The 22,020-nt window shown below is 64.4% G+C and overlaps 3 protein-coding genes across 7 annotated transcripts; 2 read left to right on the top strand and 1 right to left on the bottom strand.

Annotated features, from left to right (window-relative positions):
* Nucleotides 1–770: 770 nt before the first annotated feature.
* Nucleotides 771–10,423, top strand: E4F1 (E4F transcription factor 1). 5 transcript variants are annotated; one of them, XM_042970871.1, is made up of 14 exons: nt 771–943; nt 3,183–3,334; nt 4,630–4,735; nt 6,922–7,115; nt 7,224–7,344; nt 7,464–7,616; nt 7,710–7,879; nt 8,202–8,411; nt 8,684–8,792; nt 8,889–9,106; nt 9,265–9,463; nt 9,555–9,645; nt 9,773–9,835; nt 9,925–10,038. In XM_042970871.1, the coding sequence occupies exons 1-14, from the start codon at nt 787–789 to the stop codon at nt 9,941–9,943; spliced, it is 1,962 nt and encodes a 653-aa protein (XP_042826805.1). In that variant the 5' UTR covers nt 771–786; the 3' UTR covers nt 9,944–10,038. The 5 variants fall into 5 exon arrangements, with proteins under 5 accessions (XP_042826805.1, XP_042826804.1, XP_042826803.1 ...); XM_042970870.1 differs by having other exon boundaries at nt 772–943; nt 8,687–8,792; nt 9,555–9,697; nt 9,925–10,423; XM_042970869.1 differs by having other exon boundaries at nt 772–943; nt 9,555–9,697; nt 9,925–10,423.
* Nucleotides 10,424–11,545: 1,122 nt separating this feature from the next.
* On the top strand, nt 11,546–13,686 carry DNASE1L2 (deoxyribonuclease 1 like 2). The gene is made up of 7 exons (XM_042970873.1): nt 11,546–11,689; nt 11,782–11,870; nt 11,964–12,047; nt 12,129–12,229; nt 12,314–12,426; nt 12,522–12,773; nt 13,131–13,686. Exons 1-7 carry the CDS (start codon nt 11,546–11,548, stop codon nt 13,182–13,184), a joined length of 837 nt encoding a protein of 278 aa, XP_042826807.1. The 3' UTR covers nt 13,185–13,686.
* A 632-nt stretch (nt 13,687–14,318) lies between these two features.
* Nucleotides 14,319–21,981, bottom strand: ECI1 (enoyl-CoA delta isomerase 1). The gene is made up of 7 exons (XM_042970872.1): nt 21,876–21,981; nt 21,515–21,628; nt 19,230–19,357; nt 16,256–16,402; nt 15,324–15,445; nt 15,058–15,236; nt 14,319–14,827 (listed from the first exon to the last, which is right to left on the bottom strand). Exons 1-7 carry the CDS (start codon nt 21,925–21,927, stop codon nt 14,661–14,663), a joined length of 909 nt encoding a protein of 302 aa, XP_042826806.1. The 5' UTR covers nt 21,928–21,981; the 3' UTR covers nt 14,319–14,660.
* Nucleotides 21,982–22,020: the final 39 nt, after the last annotated feature.

Below are 22,020 nucleotides of genomic sequence, written 5' to 3'. Positions count from 1 at the left end.
GAAAGTAGTTGCCAGGGGCTGGGAGTAGGGGAGAATGGGGAGTGAGTGCTAAGGGGTTAGGTTTCCTCTTGGAATGACGACAATGTTCTGGAACTTGGCGGTGGTGATGCACATTGTGTGCACGTTGTGAATGCACTAAATGCCATTAAAGGCAAGTCTTATGTATATTTATTACAATTTAAAAAATACGCGTAAGTATAAAAGGCTTAGCGAAGCTTACCCGTGAGCCAAACCCAAATCGGGTGCCTCCCGGCGACCGTGGCAACAAGGGAGGCTCTGACCCGAGGGGGTGGGGCTGGGGCGACGAGCGCCGCACTACCCGCGCACCACACTACCCGCCGGAGCCGGGGTGGGGCAGTGTCTCGCCGGCGGGGCGCCCGCGGCGGCACCACCGGCTCAGAACGTCTGCTTCAACCTTTCCTGAAGCTCCCGGGGCCGCTCGGGGAACCAAGCCCTTCGCCCCGCCGGCATGGCCACGCCCCCGCCTCACCCAGCCCCGCCCCTCGGGCCCGCCTCTGTCCCCGCCCCTCCGCCTGCCAGTCAGTCCGCTCCAGCGTAACCACGCCCCCGAGCAGCCCCTCCCCCTGCCTTCTCTCCGGGAGTCTGGCCCCGCCTCTGAGATTCTAGGCCTCTCTTCCTAGGCTCCGCCCCGCTGCCTGTCTGTCAAACCCACCTGGCTCCGCCCCGTCGGCCTCCTCTCGTCGTTTTCTCTCGCTCGCCTCAGCGCGGCCCGTTGTTATGACGACACGGTCGTAAATCCGCCATCTTCCTGCGGCGCGTTGCGACATGGAGGGCGCGATGGCAGTGCGGGTGACGGCCGCGCATACGGCAGAAGCCCGGGCCGAAGCCGGGCGGGAGGCGGGCGAGGGCGGGGTCGCGGCGGCGGCGGCGGCCTTGGCTCCTGGCGGGTTCCTCGGCCTCCCGGCGCCCTTTAGCGAAGAAGGTAACAGGGCCTGACGGGGCCTGACAGGGTCGGGCGCGGCCGGGGTGGGGACGGCTCAGTCCCGGCTGGAGGCGGCTCCGAGGGCCTAAGCTGTGGACGCGACCGACCGTCCCAGACCCCGGTTCCTTGCGGACCTCACGGGTCCCCAAGGGGTCCTGCATAGCCCTCCACGCGCTCCCCGGCTTCCTCAGACCCTCGGGCCTCTCCTGTGGGCGCCCATCACCCCGTGGGCCTCGGTGCCCACTTGCGGGTACTCACAGGTGCCCGAGGCTGTGGGGTTGCTCGTGTGGAGACCTCTGCCGTCGCCTCCACCGGCGGCCTTGGCCCTCAGGCCGGCGGTCGGGCGCCTCTTCGCCTTCCTGTCTGGGCAAGGCCCCGCCCTCCGCTGGGCCCCCTCCCAATGCACCTGACGGGTTTCTAGAGCCCTGGCTGGGGTGGGGCTGGAGGCTGGGGCTGGGGGTGGGGTGGGGCGGGGCCTCGGGCCCCAGGCCCCCGGTTGCCCCTCGGGGAGGCAGCAGAGCCCAGTGGCGGAGAGCCGGTGCCCTGCAGCCGGCCTGCGGGCTCCATCCCACACCTGCCACTTTCGCCACGTTCTGGCTGTTTGGTCCTGGGCAGGGGATGCTGCTGCCGCCGCTGCTGCTGCTGCTGCTAAAAACGTGTTAAGCACTTAACCCGGCATCAGCGTTTTTGTCCTCAAACCAACCCTGGACGCTCCTGTTGTTGTTGTTGTTGTTGTTGTTGTTGTTGTGATTCATTCCCATTTTGTGGATGAGGGAATTGGGGTTCAAAGGTGTGAAGGTGACCAGGTCACCCAGCTAGTAAGTAGCAAGGACTGGACTGGATGCCAGGGCTGTGTGACTCCTCAACCGACTCCCCTACCTTCTGGGCTGCGCTGCCTCCCTGGACCCCGGTGAGAGGGAAGACGGAGCCGGTGGCAACTGGCTGAGGGCAGAGCGGACGACCGGGCGCCCTGACAGCTTGTGCAGACAGAAGCTGGGTCTCTCTCCTCCGAGCTTGTCTCATGAGGCTATAGACTGGGCCAGACAGGAGGGGGGCTGGCTGGCGATATTGGGGTAGTGGCCCCTGTCTCCGCAGAACTCCTATTCTCAGCGCATGGTTTTGTCTTGCTCCTTCTTATTCCAGCTGGGGGAGGGGCAGTACCACTAGGGGCAGTGGCAGCCTGGAGAGGGATCTCTCTGGAGGTTGCTGGGCCCTGCTGTGCTTGCCCCCAGCCTCGTCACTGTTACACGGGGCGGAGTGCGTCCCCTTCTGTGGTGGGTGTTCCTTCGCTGGCAACAGCGAGTCAGACTTGGAGAGCAAGGGGGGAAGGTTAAAAGGGTGGTGGGCACGTCAGTGCTTCGCTTGTGACTGCGAACCATCTGGAGGGGATCGCCCTCTGGCAGGTGGTCTTGTGTGGGCCCGTCATGGTTGTGGTGTGGGCCTTTGTTTGCCCACCGAGTCCAAAGACATGGCTGGGATCCTTCCGTGTGCCAGGCCTGGGTTTGACCTTGATGTGGGACCGGATGCGAGGTGGTGGGAACGGGCAGACTTTTATAGAAGCACAAGGAACATCCTCCCATCCCTTTGTGCAAATAGCGGGGCATCCGGAGTAGACCCTCAGGTTCAGGTTCTGGCCCGAACACTCACCAGCTGGGTGGTCTTGAATCTCAGGTCATTTTCCTGGAATGAGAATAGTCATCCTTATTTCCCCAGGGTGCTGGCTGGATTTGGGGACATCCCCAGTGAGGTGCCTGGCACCCAGGAGGGGCTCAGTGAGTGGGAAGCGCCTGCTGTAGGACCTGGGGCAGGCACGGTCAGCCTACATGGTGAGGGACTTGAGCCTGGGGTGTGGAGCCTCTCTGGGAAGTTCCACCCTGAGTGTCTTCTCCAGAAGAGGGAGCTCCTGCCTGTTCAGAGCTGATGAAGCAGTCTTAAACTCTGGTCCTCCACTGTCCCCAAACCGGCTTGGGTGAATCCTTCCACCTCTTAGCTGCTCCCCGGGGCTCTGTCCCCTCATCTCTGAAGTGGGGGCTTTGGGCACGGCAGCCTCACTGGATCTCTGCAGTCTGACTCTCAGGTTGGGGCCCCCGCCTGCTGGATGCTGTTCTCCCAGGGGTGGGCACCTCTTCCGCAGGTCACCAGAGGCTGGAAGGTGCCTGTGGTCCGATGGCACCCTTCGGTGGGTTTGGCCTAGGGCTGGAGGCCCTCCCAGGCCCCACTGAGCACAGGCTTGTTGCAGATGAGGACGATGTGCACAGATGTGGCCGCTGCCAGGCCGAGTTCACTGCCTTGGAAGACTTTGTTCAGCACAAACTCCAGAAAGTCTGCCAGCGGGCCCCTCAGGAGGCCCTGCCTGCCGCCCCTGCTGCTGCTGCGCTGCTGGGCCAGGAGGTGAGCCCTCTCCACCTGCCACCACACGTCCACGCACATGTGTGCCCTCCTCCTTGGGCTCACCTGGTGGCCGGGAAGGGGTGTGTGCGTGCCCTGACAGACCTGTGCAGCCGGTTCCCTGTGGCACGGGGGTGGACAGAGGACAGGCATCTGGTCATGGGTGAGGGAGCCTGGGCCCTGTCCCTAAGAGCTTGGCAGTGTTCCTGGTTTCCTGGATGGCCCGGGATGGCCCTGCCTTCCCAGCAGCCTCTGGCTGAAGCCTGCACAATTGACATCCCTCCTTTCTTGGAGCCTCAGGGTCTGTCCTGGCTCAGTGGCTCAGGGCTGTCATGGTGGCTTTTGTTCTTTTGGCTTCTCTCCTGCCCTGTATGCACGGTTTTTCTTTTCCTTTTTAAAATTTATTTATTTATTTTGAGAGAGAGACAGAGGTTGGGGGAGGAAGAGAGAGAGAGAGAGAGACAGAGAGAGAATATCCCAAGCAGGCTCTGTACTGTCAGCACAGACCTGACATGGGGCTTGAACTCACAAACTGTGAGATCATGACTTGAGCCGAAACAAGAGTGACATGCTCAACCACCTGAGCTCCCAGGCACCCCTGACACATGGTTTCTCGGGATCCTGCAAAGGGTGGCTCTGGGAGTCCTGCCACTTTGTCATAAACATGGCCAAGGTTGTAATGCTGCACGTGCTTGGGCTGTACGCATGCAGGCCTCTGAAGGTCCCCAGCACCTTTGCACGGTGGTGTTCTCGGGCCCCTCGTCGGATGGCATTGGGAAAGGAGGCTCTGGGAGATGTCAGCCGCCTCAGGTCGTCACAGGGAATGGCCCAGAGGACGGTGGGACTACAGCCATCTCCCTCAGACCCTGTGCTCTTTCCTGGCCCCTCCCAGTGGTGCCCTTTCCTCCAGGAAGGTCCCTGGACCCACATCGCTTGATAGCTTGGCTGGGGCTGGTGGGTGAGGGTGCTGACCTTCATCCCTGCACGGCCAGCTGGGCTTCAGGCTGGAACTGCCGGTCACTTCTCCCGGGAGCCCTCTGCAAGGGTGCTCGCTGCTCTGCATCCGGCCCATGGTGGCCAGGGGCGTTTGAGTGACGGGGCTGACCCCTTAGGCCTGGGTTGGAGGGACCAGGATGGGAGTCAGACTCACAGCAGGGGTGGGAGAGATGTCAGGGGAGATGACAGGTCCCACCGCAGCCTTCCCATGTGGAGATAAACCCAAGCCTGCCCTCTCCAAGCCAAGGGAACTCTGGAGCCCTGCAGGAGAATCCTTTCTGTCCCCTGTCCCCCCACGGCAGGTGGTGCCAGCGGTGGCCGGCCCGGAGGAGCCCATCACGGTGGCCCACATCGTGGTGGAGACGGCCGCATTAACGACAGACATCAGCCACGCACCCGACATCGTGGGTAAGCCGGCGCGGTCTCCCTGTGTCTGTCCGTGTGTGGCTCTCAGCACAGCTGTTTGTGGTTAGGGCTGGAAGCGAGGGACCCTTGCTACTGTGACCCTCTGCTCTCCTGAGAGCAAAGCCTGGCTGAGGAGGGCCGAGGCCCTCTAGAGTGAGCACTGGGCACCAAGCCCTGCCCGCCAGGAGAGGGGAGGCGTGTGGCCTGCGCTCAGGGAGTCCTCACTTTGTGCACAGTCACGAGCTGGCTGCTTGCTCCTGCTGCTTCCCTGGTCCTTCCCTGGTCCTTCTGGAATCTTCCCCATTTTTCTGCCAACCCCGGTTCCTGCTCCCCACCCCAGTCCACTCTGATGGGTCAGGTTGGGGTATGCACAGGATGCACTGGTGGCTCCAGCCCTGTCCGGACCTGCTGTCTGACCTTGGCTGTCCCCTCCCCTGTGGGTGTGGCAACTCCTGCCCTGATTCTCACCTGGCTTTTATGAGCGTATAGTGCCCAGTCAGCCTCCTTGATGGCTCTTTTTAAGTTCGAGTGCCTTGCTGGTGTGCAGCGGGAGAGGGAGGAGTTGATAGGTCTGGAATGGGAAGGGGGATCCTTCAAAGGGCAGCCGGACAGGAGGGTGCAGCCTGCTGTCCAGCTTGGAAGGAAGGGTTGTTATCTAGGGGTCTGCTGGGCAGGAGTCTTGGCAGGTGCCTGAGTGGGCGGCTGCACAGGATGTGGGTTTGGGTGACAGGTACACCTTGGCCTTGGGAAGCCCTTGGGACCAGATGGGGCAGGAAGAGGGGTGGAGACCTCGGGAGGGGAGCCGCAGAGTAGGCCTTTCTGCCACGGACCCACCTCAGGGAGGCAGCCGGACATCCGTCCTTGTGTCCATGCTGTCCCTTCCCCTGCCTGACATTCCTGTGGACAGGGACATTCACCTGTTGCCATTCTGGATAGGAATGTTGTCATGTGGGGGGTGGGGCGTGCTCTGGCCCTGGATGGTGTCATAGGGGAAAACAAATCCCCTGGGGTTGGGTGGCACCTCTAGCCAGGCCCCTTCCCGCCCCCCTGACCTCCAGCTGGCCCACACCTGCTGCTCGGTGGCTCGTCCCTGTGCTCTGAGGGCTCCCCTCTGGGTACCTCCTGCCTCTCTGGCCCCTTGGGAGTTTCCCCCTTTGCAGGCATCTTGGGTGCACCACATGCCCCCTAGGAGTCTGCTACTCATTGCTCCGGGGTTGGCTAGAGTCCTAAACTGCCAGTTGCTGGCTTCCCAGGATTGGGGGGCCAGGGGCCACAGTCGGCAGGGGCTGTGTGGGGGGCCAGATACCTCTTCCCGGCCCTCCTGCCTCTTGGCTGGAAACAGACTTGGTTTTCATCTCTGGACTCAGGGCAGCCCTGTTCTCCCTTCCTCGAGCCGTCCGCCTGCTGTGTCTTGTGCCGCGCTCTATCCCAAGTCCTCGCCTGGCAGAGGTCCCTGGCCTTCTGGAGGTTTGCTTCTGGGGCGGAGCAAAGATAGAGCATCCAGCACATAAGCCAGGGCATGGGCGAGAGATGGTCTTAATTGTCTGAGTCACGGTGCTTGCGTTCTGTGTGAGAATGGCTTGTCAACACACTATGTCTGACTGATTGAGATGGTTCCTAAGAAGTGGCTTTACAGCCGCTTCCCACATGTCATTTTTATGAGCAGAAATTATGAAGTGTGTTTACAGCTTAGTTTTGCACATCGTCAGATCTTTTCATCGCCCGTGAGAGGCGCCAAGGCCAGGCCTCCTTCCTCAGGCAGCTCCAGGTTTCTCGGGAGCACTCACTCTCCCGGGAGGGTCCCCAGCCTGCCTGCCTCAAGACACAGTGGGTGACCTCCCCCCGTCCCCCGAGGCATCTTTCTTACCTGACAGTGGGAGCCGGTGCAGTGGGCGGGCCCGGCCCATCCACACCGTCTCTGTGCTGGCACTCAGTTGTCCTCAGAGGGGGCAGGACCCCTGCGCACATCCAGTCCTGCGGTGCTCATGGTGGGTCTCCCCACTGGGCACATTCTGGGGTCCTGGAGCCCCTCTGGGCGGCCTCCAGCTCAGGGAGCAGACACTAGGCCCTGGAGCTGGAGGGCGGTCAGGACAGCTGCACCGTGTCCTAGCAACGCCCCCAGGCAGGGATCAAAGGAGGTGGCAGGGCCGTCAGAGGCTCGAGGCTCAGGCTGACCCTCTTCTCCTCAGGCGGTGGACACATCAAAGAGGTCATTGTGGCCGCCGAGGCAGAGCCGGGGGACAGCGAGATGGCGGAAGCCCCAGGCAGCCCCAGCCGTCAGGGCCCGGGCCTTCCCGGGGAGGGCGAGCAGGCCCAGGTCAAGCTGCTGGTGAACAAGGACGGCCGATACGTGTGCGCGCTGTGCCACAAGACCTTCAAGACGGTGAGGCCGGGGGCTGCGTGCTCGGGGCCCCGCCGGCGGGTGGGCCCGGGCCTCCCTCCCACTTCCTCCGGGGAGGTGCCTGAGCCCTGCTTCCCCGCTCTCCCCCAGGGCAGCATCCTCAAGGCCCACATGGTCACCCACAGCAGCCGCAAGGACCACGAGTGCAAGCTGTGCGGGGCGTCCTTCCGGACCAAGGGTTCGCTCATCCGGCACCACCGGCGGCACACGGGTGAGCCAGGAGGGGGCCGGGAGCCGGCCTTGTGGCCCCTGCCTCTGGGGGGAGCGTGAGGCTGTGGCTGGGGGCCTGCCTGCCCCTTGGCCCTGGGGCTGACCCTGCCCTCTCCGTAGACGAGCGCCCCTATAAGTGCGCCAAGTGCGGGAAGAGCTTCCGGGAGTCGGGTGCGCTGACCCGGCACCTCAAGTCTCTGACCCCGTGCACCGAAAAGATTCGCTTCAGCGCGAGCAAGGACGTGGTTGTGGGCAAAGAGGACACGCCTGCAGGTCCGCGAGGTAGGGGCTCCCCGCCCCGGCCCGGGCCCGGGTGCTGCCCTGGTCAGCGGTCTCTTCAGGGGCTCTCCTGGTTCTGCCTTAAAGGGTCTGGCGCCTCCACCGTGGGAACCGTTACATCATCCTCGGTGACGGGCGAACCTATGGAGACATCGCCTGTGATTCACCTGGTGACAGACGCCAAGGGCACTGTCATCCACGAAGTCCACGTCCAGATGCAAGAACTTCCCTTGGGCATGAAAGCCCTGGCCCCAGAGGTGCGGGCAGGCCAGGGGCTGGCCTCTGTCCGCTCAGTGCCGGGCTCTGTGCCGGTCACTGGCTCCAGCGGGAACGGGACCAAGCTGGCCTGCCTTCCCGGTGCTCAGTGTGGTTGCAGGGGAGACAGGAGACCAATGGCATGCCAGAGGGCAGGGAGGGGTGAGGGACAGGGAGCTGGGGGTGAGGTGGAACGGGCTGTGGGGCTCCCCAAGACGTACGCACAGTGCCCCTGGGGCCCCTTGGCTCTGCTCCGTGTAGTGCGTGCAAGTGGGTACCGAGTGTCTCTGCCTGACCAGCTGCCCTCCATCTGCCTGCCCACAGCCCCCCGGCTCCGAGGAGCTTCCCTGTTCCGGTGAGGGTGGCCGTGAGAACCTGCTGCACCAGGCCATGCAGAACTCCGGCATTGTCCTTGAGCGTGTCACTGGAGAAGAGGGGGCCCTGGAGCAAGCCCCTCCCGCGGCGCCCAGTCCCCAGCCCCTGGGAGACGGTCCCCCGGAGCTGCCGCTGCTGGAGGTGGAGCCAGCGGAGACAGTAGGTGGCTGCGCCGCCGGCGAGCTCCTTTGGGGGTCAGACCTTGGGTACAGGGTCACGACCCTGGCCTGGGAGCCGTCCTTGCTGTGTTCCCTGGGGTGGAAACATTGAGCCACTTTCTGCAGTGATTTTCCCCCATTTACTGCCTTCCCTGGGCTCATGGTGGAGCTTGCCGGTGTGGGGGGGTGCCACGGCTCTGTTCTTGGTGCTGCTGGGGTCCAGCCCGCAGTGGGTGCTGGAGGCATGCTGGGACACCTCCCCCCGCCCGCCAGCAGGTGGCCGGCGGGCCCTCAGCCGTGCCCAGGACCCACCCGTGCCCTCAGTGCAGTGAGACCTTCCCGACGGCGGCCACCCTGGAGGCCCACAAAAGGGGCCACGCAGGTGGGTGGCAGGAGTGGGGGGCACCCGGCAGCCAGCCAGGATGTGTGTTTGGGGCCCTCGGGTGGCGACCCGGCCTGACATCCCGTGCGGCCCCAGGGCCAAGGCCGTTCACGTGCGTGCAGTGTGGCAAGGCCTTCCCCAAGGCCTACCTGCTCAAGAAGCACCAGGAGGTTCACGTGCACGAGCGACGCTTCCGCTGCGGAGACTGCGGGAAGCTCTACAAGACCATCGCCCACGTCCGCGGCCACCGGCGCGTCCACTCGGATGAGCGGCCCTATCCGTGTCCTGAGTGCGGCAAGTGCTACAAGACCAAGGTGGGTGCTCGGGCCCCAACCCCTGACCCGAGGGCTCCCCTCTCCTGGGCCAGATCCCTGTCCCGTCCCTGCCTCTTGACCTCACAGCCCCTCCCCCAGCCCCTCCGGCCCGGCCCGGAGGCCGCGGCCAGGCGGGCACTGACGGTGCGGGTCCACAGAACGCCCAGCAGGTGCACTTCCGGACGCACCTGGAGGAGAAGCCGCACGTGTGCCCGTTCTGCAGCCGTGGCTTCCGGGAGAAGGGCTCCCTGGTGCGGCACGTGCGGCACCACACGGGCGAGAAGCCCTTCAAGTGCTACCGCTGTGGCCGGGGCTTCGCCGAGCACGGCACCCTCAACCGGCACCTGCGCACCAAAGGTCAGGGCCCGGCGCGGTGGGGGGGCGAGGGCGGGGAGGGGTGCCCGGCGTGCTGACCGAGCCCCTCCCCCCCGCCCCCCTCCCGCCCCAGGCGGCTGCCTGCTGGAGGTGGAGGAGCTGCTGGTGGCCGAGGAGAGCCCCGCGGCGGCCGCCGCAGTCCTCACTGAGGACCCGCACGCCGTGCTGGTTGAGTTCTCTTCCGTCGTGGCCGACACCCAGGAGTACATCATTGAGGTGGGTGCGGCAGGGGCGGGGTGGGACGGTGGCGGAGCCTCCCCTGGGGTCGGCTGACCTCTGACCCGTGTCCAGGCTGCTGCGGACGACGCGGAGGCTAGCGAAGCCGCGGAGATCATCGAGGGCGCCCAGACAGAGGTGAGGGGCCGGGGGAGGGCCGAGGAGGGCGGTGTGGGCCCCCGTCCCCGCCCCTCCGCTGCGCGAGCTGAGCGGTGGGCCCCCCACAGGTGGACAGCCACATCATGAAGGTGGTACAGCAGATCGTGCACCAGGCCAGCGCCGGGCACCAGATCATCGTGCAGAATGTGACTATGGACCAGGAGGCGGGGCTGGGCCCAGAGGCGGCTGCCGCCGACACCATCACCATCGCCACCCCTGAGAGCCTGACGGAACAGGTGGCCATGACGCTGGCCTCGGCCATCAGCGAGGGCACCGTGCTCACGGCCCGTGCGGGTGCAAATGGCGCCGAGCAGGCCACCGTGACCATGGTTTCGTCGGAGGACATTGAAATCCTAGAGCATGCGGGCGAGCTGGTCATCGCCTCACCGGAGGGCCAGCTCGAGGTGCAGACGGTCATTGTCTAGCGTGGCCGCCTGCAGGGTCCTGGGGGCTGGGCTGGGTAGGGGCGAGGACCCGGAGAAGAAAGAACACAGAATTCAGGTGTTCAGAGGGGACGTGGGAGTGTAAATAGTTTTTTGTTGCTTTACAATAAAATGTGAAAATCTGCCACTTGTGATGTTGCCGTGGCAGCGGCAGCCTCGGGGTCTGGGGCCACTGTCCTGGCAGGTCTCCCTGTGGCAGCACGCCTGCCCGGGCCACCCTCTGGACTCTCATGCCTGGCCGCCCCGCCCAGGGCTCCGGAGGGGCTGGCGGCACCTTGGCAGTGTGTGGGTGTCGCTGGCATGTGGACAGGCAGCCTCCTCCTGCTGCCCTGCCCAGTGGGAGTCGTGACTCCAGCTTCCTGAGCTCCCCCCAGGTGGGTGGAAGGGGATGCCGTTTCCCTGCCTCCAGCCCTGGTGCTGTCTGTCGGGTCAGGGGACCAAGGCTTTTTCCCTTGAGGTGACAGCGTGTGGGGGGACAGGGCTGCACTGCGTTGTTTTCCCAGAAGGTGCCGCTGAAGGAGGGAGATTTTGGATGACCTGGTTTTGGGGGGTGGGGGGAGGACAGGAACAAGGACTGGACCTTGGATGGCTGACCCTCTTATCCAGTCCTGACATGGTGCCGGGAGGCGGTCAGAGTCTGCGGAGTCCCGCTTCTGATGGGCTTGGGGGCACCAGAGCAGGCCCAGGGTGGATGCCCCTGCCACCTGGCCGTCAGGGCTCTCCCTGGGACCGGCCACCAGGAGTTCCAGCGTCCAGCTTCATTGAGGGGGCGGACCCAGAGCAGTCCAGCCCCTCCCTGGACCAGGGCCTCAAATACCCGCCTGAGCCCTGGCACCAGAACTGCTGCCCTGCCAAGCGAGGAGTCTGTGTTGTGCCACAGACACACCCCCAGCCTGGATCTCTGACCTAGATCCCGAGCCTCGGCTGCCGCCCCATCCGCATCCCAGGTGAGTGATGGAGCCGGCCCGTGTGGGGGTGCCGTGGCTGGGGAGGACTGGGCCGACCAGGGGGCTGGATGGGAATGGGGTGCTCGTATTTGGGGCTCAGTTTCCCTACGATGGAGAAGGGCCACGGTAGGCCTAGTGCACCACTGGGGAGACATGGAGACGCGGGGAACCTCTGTGTCAAGCGTTCTCACCGGCCCCCGTGGCCCCGGGGCTGGGGCGGAGAGGGGTGGCTTGGCGTGTCTGACTCCAGATTCCAGCTCAGGAGCGTCTCTGTCACTCCCAGCCGCCCGCTCCGCGCCATGGGTGGGTTCCGCGCCCTCATGGCCGCGCTCTGGGCGCTGGGGGCCGCCGGGGCCGCGGCGCTGCGCATCGGAGCCTTCAACATCCAGAGCTTTGGCGACAGCAAAGTGTCGGACCCAGCCTGCGGCGGTGTCATTGCGCAAGTGAGGCCAGGGGCCGGGAGGCGGGGCCGCAGCTGGGCTTCTCCGGTGATTCCGCCGGCGCGTGACCCCGCACCTGCCGGCCCCTCCCCCAGATCGTGGCTGGCTATGACATCACGCTGGTGCAGGAGGTGCGAGACCCGGACCTGAGCGCCGTGTCCGCGCTCATGGAGCAGATCAACAGGTGCGGGGGACAGGGTCCAGCGTTCGGAGCCCAGGCCGGGCTCGCAGGGCCCGGCGGGTGACTTGACCGCGGGCCTGGCCCTTGTCTCCGCAGCGTGTCCAGGCACGAGTACAGCTTCGTGAGCAGCGAGCCCCTGGGTCGGGAGCAGTACAAAGAAATGTACCTGTTCGTCTACAGGTGAGGGGCGGGGCGGCGGGGCCTGGGCGCGCAGGGCAGGAGGGGGCCGGCTCAGCGCCACCACCAGTCTCCTTCCCCCAGGAAGGACGCGGTGTCGGTGGTGGACACGTACCAGTACCCGGACCCGGAGGACGCCTTCAGCCGTGAACCTTTCGTGGTCAAGTTCTCCGCCCCCGGCTCGGGTAAGGCCCCGCCCCTCCCCTTCCGCGGCCCCGCCCCCGTCCCGCCCCCCCCCCTCCCCCGCTTCTGACACGCGCCTTCCGCAGCTGCCGGGGAGCTCGTGCTGATCCCGCTGCACGCGGCGCCGCACCAGGCCGTGGCGGAGATCGACGCTCTCTACGACGTGTACCTGGACGTGATCGACAAATGGGGCACCGACGTAAGTCCCGCTCCCGCCCCAAGAGGGCGCGTCCGGGGTGGGGGTGGGGGGCGCGTCCCTCTCGCGGGCTCAGCCCCGGCTTCGCGGCCCCGCAGGACTTGCTGTTCTTGGGCGACTTCAATGCGGACTGCAGCTACGTGAGGGCGCAGGACTGGCCGGCAATCCGCCTGCGCAGTAGCGAGGTCTTCAAGTGGCTCATCCCGGACAGCGCGGACACCACGGTGGGCAACTCGGACTGCGCCTACGACCGCATCGTGGTGTGCGGCGCCCGCCTGCGCAGGAGCCTGAAGCCCCAGTCGGCCGCTGTGCACGACTTCCAGGAGGAGTTCGGCCTGGACCAGACTCAGGTGGGCGTGGGGGGGGGGGGGAACTGACGGGCGTGGGGGTGGCCAGTGTCTTGCTGCCCAAGGCCGGGGGCGCCCCTCCCCGCACTAGTGTGTCGGAAGCGCCCTTAGGGGCTCAGTTCAAGCCGAAAGGAACAAGTGTGGGATGGCGGGAGGAGATGCCCTTGGCCTCTTCTGGAGTGGGGTCCCCAGTCCGTGCCCCACGCCACCTGCAGGCAGCACAGTGGTCTGTAGATGCCCGCCGCACCCCCCCCCCCCCCCCCCCGGCGGGGGTTGGGGGTGTGGAGGGGTGGGAGGTGGAGGGGGTGGAGCTTGCAAAGGAGGAGGTTGCCCAGCAGGCCCCACCTCCTCTCCCTCCAGGCCCTTGCCATCAGTGACCATTTTCCTGTGGAGGTGACCCTGAAGTCCCACTGAAAACCTTCAAGGCCTGGTCAGGGCACGCTGCCTCCAGACTCGACCCGAGGAGGACTCTGGCCCCCACAGATCTCCTTCCGGATGGCTGGCCAAGCCCCAGCAAGCCGTGGGGCAGGGCTGGCTGGACTAGTGGCTGTGGACACATCACAGGCCCACTCAGCCTGTCTCCCCATCTGTAAAATGGGCTGCGACATCTACCTCCTCCTTGTGAGGAGCACCTACAGGGCGCCGGGTGCGTGGCTGTGCTCAATAAACGGGAGCAAGCGCTTAGCCAGGACCACACACTGGTCGGCTTCAAGGCCTCCGTGTCCTTTCTTAGGACTCCACCCCTGTGAGGCCCAGACTTTGGTGCTGCAGCCCAGTGGGTCCCAGGTCCCAGCCCCCTGGGGGAACAGGGATGGCCCAGCCCACCCGTGTCACACCCTGCTGGGAACTGACGCCCTCCAGACCAGGCTCTAGAATGCAGCTCCCCGAGTGTGCTTGCTTTCCCTCGGTGCCAACCGTAAATGCGTCCGAGGACTCGTGCTGAGCGCAGCTGGGCACACGCACGCGCGCGCACACACACACACACACACGCGCGCGCGCGGGCAGTGCTGACAGACAGGGCCAACCTCACAGTCCCTGCCGCCCTCTCTCTCCCTCAGGGGCGAGCAGGCTGGACGCCTCGCCCAGGCGGGGCGGGTTCCTTCTCAGGAGCCCTGGGCTGGACAAGGACTTGGGGAGAACTGTGGCCTGTGTCCCGGGGAAGCCCATCACCTGAGGATCGGGAACGAGCATGAATGGGGGACAGGGTGTGACTGACAGGGGCCCAGTGAGGTTGCTGGTTTGGGAAACATCTCACGTTTGGCAACTTTGGGAACTGGCCTGAACCGTGTGGAGGACATACGTTTGCTTCAAGAGCCCGCGTGACTTTTTCTCAGGTCACCTTCCTAAAGTAAGGCCGGGGCTCTTGTGGCACAGACGGGCTCACCCCTCCCTGCTTCCCAAGCACCCTGTCTCTGAACCTTTGTGCCCCCTCCATCTAAACAGGCAGATGGGGTGGCCAGAGTGCTTTCCTCTGGGGGTCCCGTGCGGCTCACCGGCCCACACCGGGCTGGTCACGTGCCCCTAGCAGTCAGGCGGCCGGGCAGCCAGTGACGGGACAACGTGAGGACTTTATTCACACTTGTGCTCGGGGAAAGGGGACATTCAGCAGCGATGTCGCTGAATCCTGCACTGCCCCTCCTGCCAGTTCACGATTCCCCAACGGAGATGCCGCCCCCCGATCCCACCCTGCCCACTTGCCAGGCGGAAAAGGCGCTCTTGGGGGGCAGTGGCCTTGGGACACCGGCTACCGGGAACAGAGCTTCTAAGACCAGCGAGACCAAGAGCTGAAAGTACCTTGAAATCGGAAAATACCTTGCTTAAAACCCCTTGGAAGCAGAGGGCCCCCAGAAGGGCACATGTGGGGCAAGCCCCACGTGCGCGGCCCGGACCCTAGCCTTTCTTCTGTCTGAGCTTGTCTAAGTACACGCGCAGGGACTTTTGGATGGAGTCCCTGGAGATGAACTGGAGGAAGTACTGGACATCCGCGTCGCGCTGTTTGACCAGGCGGTCGGCTGTGGCCTTGCGCATCAGATTCTTGGTCAGCTGTCGAGCATGGTCTACAGAAAGGTCGAGAACACATTTTGTTGTTTTAAGCACCTCCCCCCACCTCGGGGTAATCTGTTATAGTGACCTCAGGACACTAAGTCCGCTCTTATAAATGGCACGTCCGCGACCCGCACAGAGCACCTTGGCGCGAAGGCTCTGGTCTCACCAGAGCACCCGGCCGTGGCGGGGGGAGGCTCGCCCGTCGGTGCGCACACCTGCAGCCCCTCCCTGTGCCCCTCACCTGGAACGGCCAGCCACTGGGCCATCGCCGACAGTGCCGCGCTGTGCACTTGGTCCTCGGGCACCACCTGGTCTACCATGCCCACCCGCAGGGCCTCCGCGGGCGCGAAGAGCAGCCCCAGCTGCATGGCGCGCTCTGCCACGCGGTGGCCGACGGTGTTCACCAGGGTGTCTTTAAACCTGGAACACAATTCGCTTGCTGGAGGCTCCCAGGCAGACGGGCTCGCCCAGGGCCGAGCGGAGTGCGGGCCCAGCCCCCGGCCTTACCAGGAGGGGGCGACGATGCCCAGCAGAGTCTCGTTCAGCCCCATGGTGTACTTGGGGTTGTCCGCCAGGACGCGGTAGTCACACGTGAGGCTGATCAGGCAGCCTCCCGCAGGGCTGACTCCCTGCGGGGGAAGACGCGCGGTCTGGCTCTGGTGCTGCGGGGGAGCGTCCTGACTGCGCTCCGGAGAGCCAGGTCCCACGGTGGGTGCGCGCCCCCGGGGTGCTGCACCCACACCGGCTCGGGCTTGCCCGTCAGCCCCGTCGCCTCACAGGGCCACCAGCTCTCGGGGGCCAAAAATCTCCCTCCTGTCTGGGTGGCAAGCCGTCTTTCTTTTCACGGCTTCGGTCCGGATGCTAAAACGCCAAACCAGCATCCGGCCAGAGCGGTCACAACCCGTCACGCCCCACGGGACCCATCGCCATCCCCAGCCGGATGTCCTGGGAACCCCAAACTCACACCGCCCTCATCTCACGCACCGCACTGCCTTGAACAGACGGCAAGCTGCTGTCGGCTGTCACGCGCCTCGTGGGTCGTCCTGACTCTCGCCACCCTCCCGTCCCCTGGCTCGGACCCTTCTGGCACCTCACCTGGGGTGTCCCGTCTTCAGGCACACCGGTTCCTGAGCGTGAACAGCCCCTACCTTCTCGAGGGCAGACCGGAACGATGTTTCCTGATGTGAATCTGATCCCCTCCTCACGCCCCTCTCCCTATACAGCTCTCTTGCCGGGCCGCGTCGACCACGTGCCCCGGTCCCTGCCCCCGCCCCGCGAAGTACCCCGCCACCAGGTCACGCCTGTCTGCAATGGAGGCTCCCCTGTGCACATCCGAGGGTCTCCCCCGACCGTTCCCTTCCCAGCCTTCCCAAGGACAGGACCTCTTCGTGCCCCCCCACGCGCTGGGCTGGCCCTGGCGAGCCAGCGAGGCCACTCACGTTGATGGCAGCAATCAGCACCAGGTTGGACAGGTAGAGCCGCAGCCACAGCTCCTGCACGGCCCTCCAGTACTCGGCATAGTGCGCCTGGCTCTTCCCGCACATCTCCGTCAGGTCCAGGCCAGCCGAGAAGATCCCGGGGCAGTCCTACCGGAGTGAAGGAGCCAGGGGCCCCGTCACCGTCCATCTCCTGGCAGCAACCCGTCCCCGGGGCCCGGGAGCCCACAGGCGCTCAAGACGCAGTGGGGGCGAGGTCACGTTCAAGGTGGCAGGATCAGGCCCCCGGGAGCCGAAGCTGGGACCTACCCTGGACTTAGCTCCTCCTACTTTCCAGTTTCAAATGGGAAAAGGCAAAACAGGCAGGTAGGGTCGGGTGCTCCCCCAGGAACATAAACAGCGGGCTCTGGGCACGGCTGCGTGTGCGGTCCTGGGCAGGGGAACTCAGAGGCCCGGAGGGGGCACACGTTCTGATTTACCCTCGAGGTCAAGAACGCTGCAGACGCCAGCGCAGGCCGGGAGGTGCTGCCAGGACGGGAAGGGACAGCAATGAGCTGAGGAGCCAGAACTCTGCCCTGCCTGGGCGGTCACGCATGACACAGAAGCCTGGCCTAGAAGGCCGTGGGTCCCATGCGGACGCCCCAGGTCCCAACACAGCCGCCACAGAGCGGGGGAAGCAGACACAGGGGACCGCCAGCACGGCGCCGCTTTCCAGCAAACACTGCCGGCCCAGAGGCGGGGCGGGGTTGCTCCGTGGCCACCACGCGGTCACAACGTTTCTAAGCGAACGAGATGTTCCCGTGGTTGGAGCGTGTCCGGGGCTGGCGTGACCTGTTACCGACACGTGAAGTACGGGACGGTCACAGGCGACGTCTCCGCGTCCTCACATTAAGCGACAGGACCAAGCTCGTGTGCAGGGCGCAGAGTGCAATTCCCCGTGGACCTGTGCACGCAGACGCTTGGAGGCCGACCTGTCGTCTCCCTAGGCCGCGTGCCAGCGCGACCTGGCTGTCACAGGCGCCCCGGGGACGGGGTGGCGGTGGGGGCAGGCTGCCCCTGCTCTGAGCGCGTGCCTCCTTCCCTAACCAACGCTGAACGCGGGCACCCCTCCCCGCCCTCCAAATACCCCACGCAGCTCATCTGCACGTGGCGGGGAAGAGCGCGCCCACGGTCCGGACGCTCGAGGAAAGCTTGTGGCTGCGGGAGAGACACCACGGTCGTGCTGACGGGGGCTCGCCCCGCCAGACGGACCGGACGGGCTGTGATCTGGGACTCGGCAGCACGCCTGCAGCGGGCCGAACCGTGTCTGCCTTTACCCCCAGTGCCCACGAGTGTGACTGTCTTCAAAACAGGGTCTTTGCAGACGTGACCAACGTGAGACCACGTGAGAGCAGGGGTCCTTCCAAGGGGAGGGAAACGTGGACACAGAGACCCGGGGTGGAGGAGGCGGGGCACAGGGGTGCCAGGACCCGGCAGCAGCTGCAAGAAGTGGAGAGGGACGCTCCAGGAGAGCGGAGAAAAATGCGCTGCTGTTGTCGTGAGCCCTCGTCTGCGGCCTCTATCGTGTGTCCCCACAAGAGCAGCGTCACGTCGCTCCGTCATCTGCTGAGGGCCCACTGGGCAGGCCTTGTGCTGCAGACACAGTAGGCACCCAGCCGAAGACACACGGAGACACATTTGTAAGATGACACAGTCCCGGGGACAACGTGGGCTTTGGAGGGACACACGCCGGCTCCCCATCCCCCGGGGGCCGTGCCGCTTTGAGGCCGGGGGGGGGGGGGGGGCGGCGCACGGAGCCCCGCTTTGTTGCCGAGGGACAGAAGTCATGGGTCTTCCCAGCTCTCGTTTCCTGGCGTGATCAATCACGCTGTGAAACTTCTTGCAGGGAATATTTTCAGAAATTTTCCTGAGCAAAACACTCCCAGGGAACCGCAACACGTCCAGACAAGTCAGCCTCAACTGTCACAGTGACCCGTGCCCACGAGCGCCAGCCCTGCCCCTGGAGCGCCACCCTCTTCCCCGGGGGGCCACTCCACGAGACCCCCCCTGGTGTGTGCATCAGGCCCACCCCGAGAGCTCAGAGCTGGGACAACACCAGGTCACACCCAGGACAGGCCGAGGGTTTAAGGAAAGCAGGCGCGTGCCCAGTGGACGTGCCAAGCCTTGCCCGGAAGAGACCGTGACCCTCTGCCTTTAACAATGGTGCGACAAGACGTCCTCACGGGTCTCTGTAGAACGGTGGCCCTTCTACTGGGAGGCTCCCCCCAACTCGAAAGGCGACTCCAGGACTCTTCCTGACACGACGAAGGGCTTGTTACATCAGGCCGCACTCCCGTCTACCTCCTCTCCTGGCAAAGTAGGTGGGGCTGCCGGAGCCGGCGTGGCCCCCGATCCTGTCGGTCTAGGGGGTCTACCCGGCCCAGGCCGAGGACCGCCCCCTCCCCGGCCTCACCGGTGACACCCCTCCCACAGATGTCATTAAACAGCAGCATCTGTCGGCTCTTGGACGCAACACCAAGGTTCCCTAGAGAATTCGGAAGGGAAAATCTGCCCTCTGAGGACGTGACTCTAAGGCCCACGCGGAGAGGAACGAGGGAGCGTGGCCACCGGGGAACACGCCAGTGGCTCCACTGCCAACAGGATATCCCGGTGGACTACCCGTCACCAATCAGCGCGGGCTCCAGGCCACCCCTGCAGACAATTCACTGCCCTCCCCTGAGTTCTGGCCCGACTGCGGGGCACTGAGGCTCTCCCCACAGTCCGGCCTGGGGCAGAGGTCGCGGTGCTCTGGGGGGAGCCATCTGCCCACAGCATGCCAGGACCACCGGGGGCCCCCCTGGACCAGGCCCAGGACTAGGGTCCCCGGTGGCACCGGCATCCGGGTCTACCTGGTCATTCTACAGCACGTGACGTGTGGACGTGACCTCGCAGCAGGTTCCTGCCGTGATCAGAACTCGGGGAACCAACGAGCACCCACCGAAGTCAGGATGACGCCTCGGAAGGTCTTGTCGTTTTCCAGTTTCTCCAGGCTGATGACAAACTCCGTCAGCACCTCCAGGCTGAGGCTGTTCACCGGGGGGTTCTTCAACTTTATCACGGCGACCCCTAGTTTGAAAACGAAGAGGAGAAAGCTCACACCCAGGACTGGAAAAGCACACCCAACCATCCCGCACCCTCAACCTGGCCATGGGAAGCGACAGCTTTCATTTTTAACTTTTGGTTATTAAAATTGGTTAAGTTTGGGGCGCCTGGGTGGCTCAGTCGGTTAAGCGTCCGACTTCAGCTCAGGTCATGATCTCACCGTCCGTGAGTTCGAGCCCCGCGTCGGGCTCTGTGCTGACTGCTCAGAGCCTGGAGCCTGCTTCCGATTCAGTCTCTCCCTCTCACTCTGCCCCTCCCCTGCTCCTGCTCTCTCTCTCAAAAATAAACGTTAAAAAAAAATAAATAAATGAAAGTGGGCAGTCCAGGTCTATAGGGACATGCACAGTGTCCCAATGCTACCACGATCTAATTGCCGGGCATTTCTATCCCACACAGGACCCTGCGCCCACGAGCAGTTCCCGCTCCTCCCCGGCCCCTGGCCACTGAGTGTCTACTTTCTGCCTCTACGGACCCGACTACTCTGGACGTTTCGTGTGCATGGAAGCATACAACCTTTTATGTGTGGCTCCTTTCACTGAGCACCGCGTTCTCCAGGCCGGCCCGTGCCGCTGGGTCAGCGTCCCACCCCTTTCTGAGGCCCAGTGTCTCCCTGCACACGTGTGGACCGCACTGTCTCTGTTCGCGTGCTGGCGGACACTGGGTCCCTTCCGCCTTGAGGCTCCTGTGACTACTGCGGCCGTGAACGTTCACGAGCAAATATCTGTCTGTTCCTCTTGTTCCCCCAGATGCCAGTCCTCTGTCCCCAGGGGAGTAGGAGATGGCCTTACTCTCGTGAGGAGTGAGCAGACCGGATATTAAGGAGGAACTGCACTGGGGGTTCTGGTTCTTGCTAAACACGTTGGCGGCCTGACGTTCTTAAATTCTCCACGATCCGCTTGTGCGTGCTGCCAGCAGCGGGGGAGGTGCGGGGGGGCAGACCAGCACTTGGGACAGGGCAGCCACCAGCCTGGGCCAGCTGAGGCCATCTGTTCCGGCTACCTGGCCCAAGGACAGACCCCAAGGGCTTTCGAAGGGCCACCGTTCATTTAGGCTACATTTCCCTGGTCAGGACCTTAGAAATCTCCAGATGGTCAACATAAACAGTCCTCTAGGAGGGAGAACCAAGTCCTGAAGACAAACGGGCTGTTTTGAGACCTCCGGCTTCTGAGGTTACTTACTAACTGGCTACAGGAACGTACAGGGACATGGAAGAAGCGATCAAAATTCCCAGAAGCAAGCTCCCCGAACTTGGTTCAGAGGGAAGTTTTTGAGGCTGACTGGATTTTTACAGAGCCCGGTCCAGCAGAATCAAGGACACTCAGGGGAGAGGATAAAGGTTTCCATGAGTTGACGTGGAGGACTTGGGGCGAATCCGGGTCGCGGGGTGAGCAACCATGTCCCTGACGCAGGGTGGGTGGGCGCGGGGGAGGTGGGCTGAGGCCGCAGCCCCCCAACCACAGCAGCCCCCCCAGCTCCTCTTGTAGGCCTGAGCACAGCGTGTCCCCAAAACCTGGAAGTAGGCCCAGCCCTGGCTGCAAGTCTTCTCAGGACCCAGGTCGGGAACATTCTCAGGTAGAGAAAACTCAACGGTGTTTTTTTCTACCTTTTCTGTCCCTTTTGGAGAGTTTTCCCAGAGGCTCTGATGGGGGTGGGAGGTGGCTCCTGGGTTTAATTAGTAAACCATCTGCTAGGTCCTGGGCCATGCCAGAATATTAAAAAAAAAAAAAAAAAAAAAAAAAAAATTACTCTAAAATACTTCCATTATTTTCAATTTCCAACTGAAGAGTTTAGATAGAGGGGCATACCCCTCAAACTTTACAAACCAAAACACTTTTATCTTCATAATGAACTGGGGAAAAGCACGTGGGCTGATGACCTTTAAGCTTTGAACGCAACAGAAACGGTCTTCCTACAGGGCTTGATCTCCAATGGCCTTCAGGCGTCCCCAGGAGCCGCGGTCAGGAAGACCAGCGGCGGGCGAGGAGGGAGCGGGAGTGGGACGGCGAGGCACCCGGGCTTCGAGTCCTCCAGGCCCCGGGGCGGGCCGAGCCAGGGAAAGCCCAGCCCGCGGGGCCCGGCGTAGGCGCCCTCGCCCGAACGTGCGGCCGCAGGAGCGCTTACCTTTCGCCGGGTCCGTCTCCACCAGCAGCCGAGGGCTCCCGAAACACCGCACACCGTCCCCGCCGCCGGCGGCCGGCCCCGTCCGCCCGGGAACCGCGTCCGGAAGCCGGGACCCTGCGAACGACAGCGCGAGGCCCCTTAGCCCCGGGCCCCAGTCGGCTCCCCGGCTCCCTCCAGCTCCCTGAGGTCCCCGGCACCTCCCTGCCCCCAATCCCGCCCCCCGTCCCCAAACCTCCCGCTCCCCCCCGGCCCCTCCCAGCTCCCTCGGGTCCGGGGCCCCTGTCTCCTCCGGCCCCCGTCCCGGCTCCCCGGGCCCCTGCTGCCCCGCACCCCCCAACTCCAGCCCCCCGGAGTCACGCACACGGGCGGAGCAGGTTGCGAGCCAGGACGCGCGCTCCGACCATCAGCGCCATCTTGACCAGGCCAATTTGGGGTCCGGCCGCCCCGGGCCACGCCCCGCCCCCGCAGCCCCGCCCCACTTGGCGTGTCGGGTGTCGAGGGCGGGG

The sequence above is a fragment of the Panthera tigris genome, chromosome E3 (genome assembly GCF_018350195.1).
Source record: "Panthera tigris isolate Pti1 chromosome E3, P.tigris_Pti1_mat1.1, whole genome shotgun sequence".
NCBI classification, from domain to species: domain Eukaryota; kingdom Metazoa; phylum Chordata; class Mammalia; order Carnivora; family Felidae; genus Panthera; species Panthera tigris.
This window is presented reverse-complemented; position numbering and strand designations above follow the sequence as displayed.

Coding starts and splice junctions, on each gene's coding strand:
- E4F1 (XM_042970867.1), top strand. CDS start 787: ATGGAGGGCGCGATGGCAGTGCGGGTGACGGCCGCGCATACGGCAGAA. Junction 3,335..4,629: donor CTGCGCTGCTGGGCCAGGAG/GTGAGCCCTCTC, acceptor CCCCCACGGCAG/GTGGTGCCAGCGGTGGCCGG. Junction 7,345..7,463: donor GCACCACCGGCGGCACACGG/GTGAGCCAGGAG, acceptor CCCTCTCCGTAG/ACGAGCGCCCCTATAAGTGC.
- DNASE1L2 (XM_042970873.1), top strand. CDS start 11,546: ATGGGTGGGTTCCGCGCCCTCATGGCCGCGCTCTGGGCGCTGGGGGCC. Junction 11,690..11,781: donor GCGGCGGTGTCATTGCGCAA/GTGAGGCCAGGG, acceptor CCCCTCCCCCAG/ATCGTGGCTGGCTATGACAT. Junction 12,230..12,313: donor GTTCTCCGCCCCCGGCTCGG/GTAAGGCCCCGC, acceptor CGCCTTCCGCAG/CTGCCGGGGAGCTCGTGCTG.
- ECI1 (XM_042970872.1), bottom strand. CDS start 21,927: ATGGCGCTGATGGTCGGAGCGCGCGTCCTGGCTCGCAACCTGCTCCGC. Junction 16,403..19,229: donor GAGGCGTCATCCTGACTTCG/GTGGGTGCTCGT, acceptor TCACTCCGGTAG/GACTGCCCCGGGATCTTCTC. Junction 14,828..15,057: donor CCAGTGGCTGGCCGTTCCAG/GTGAGGGGCACA, acceptor ACCTTTCTGTAG/ACCATGCTCGACAGCTGACC.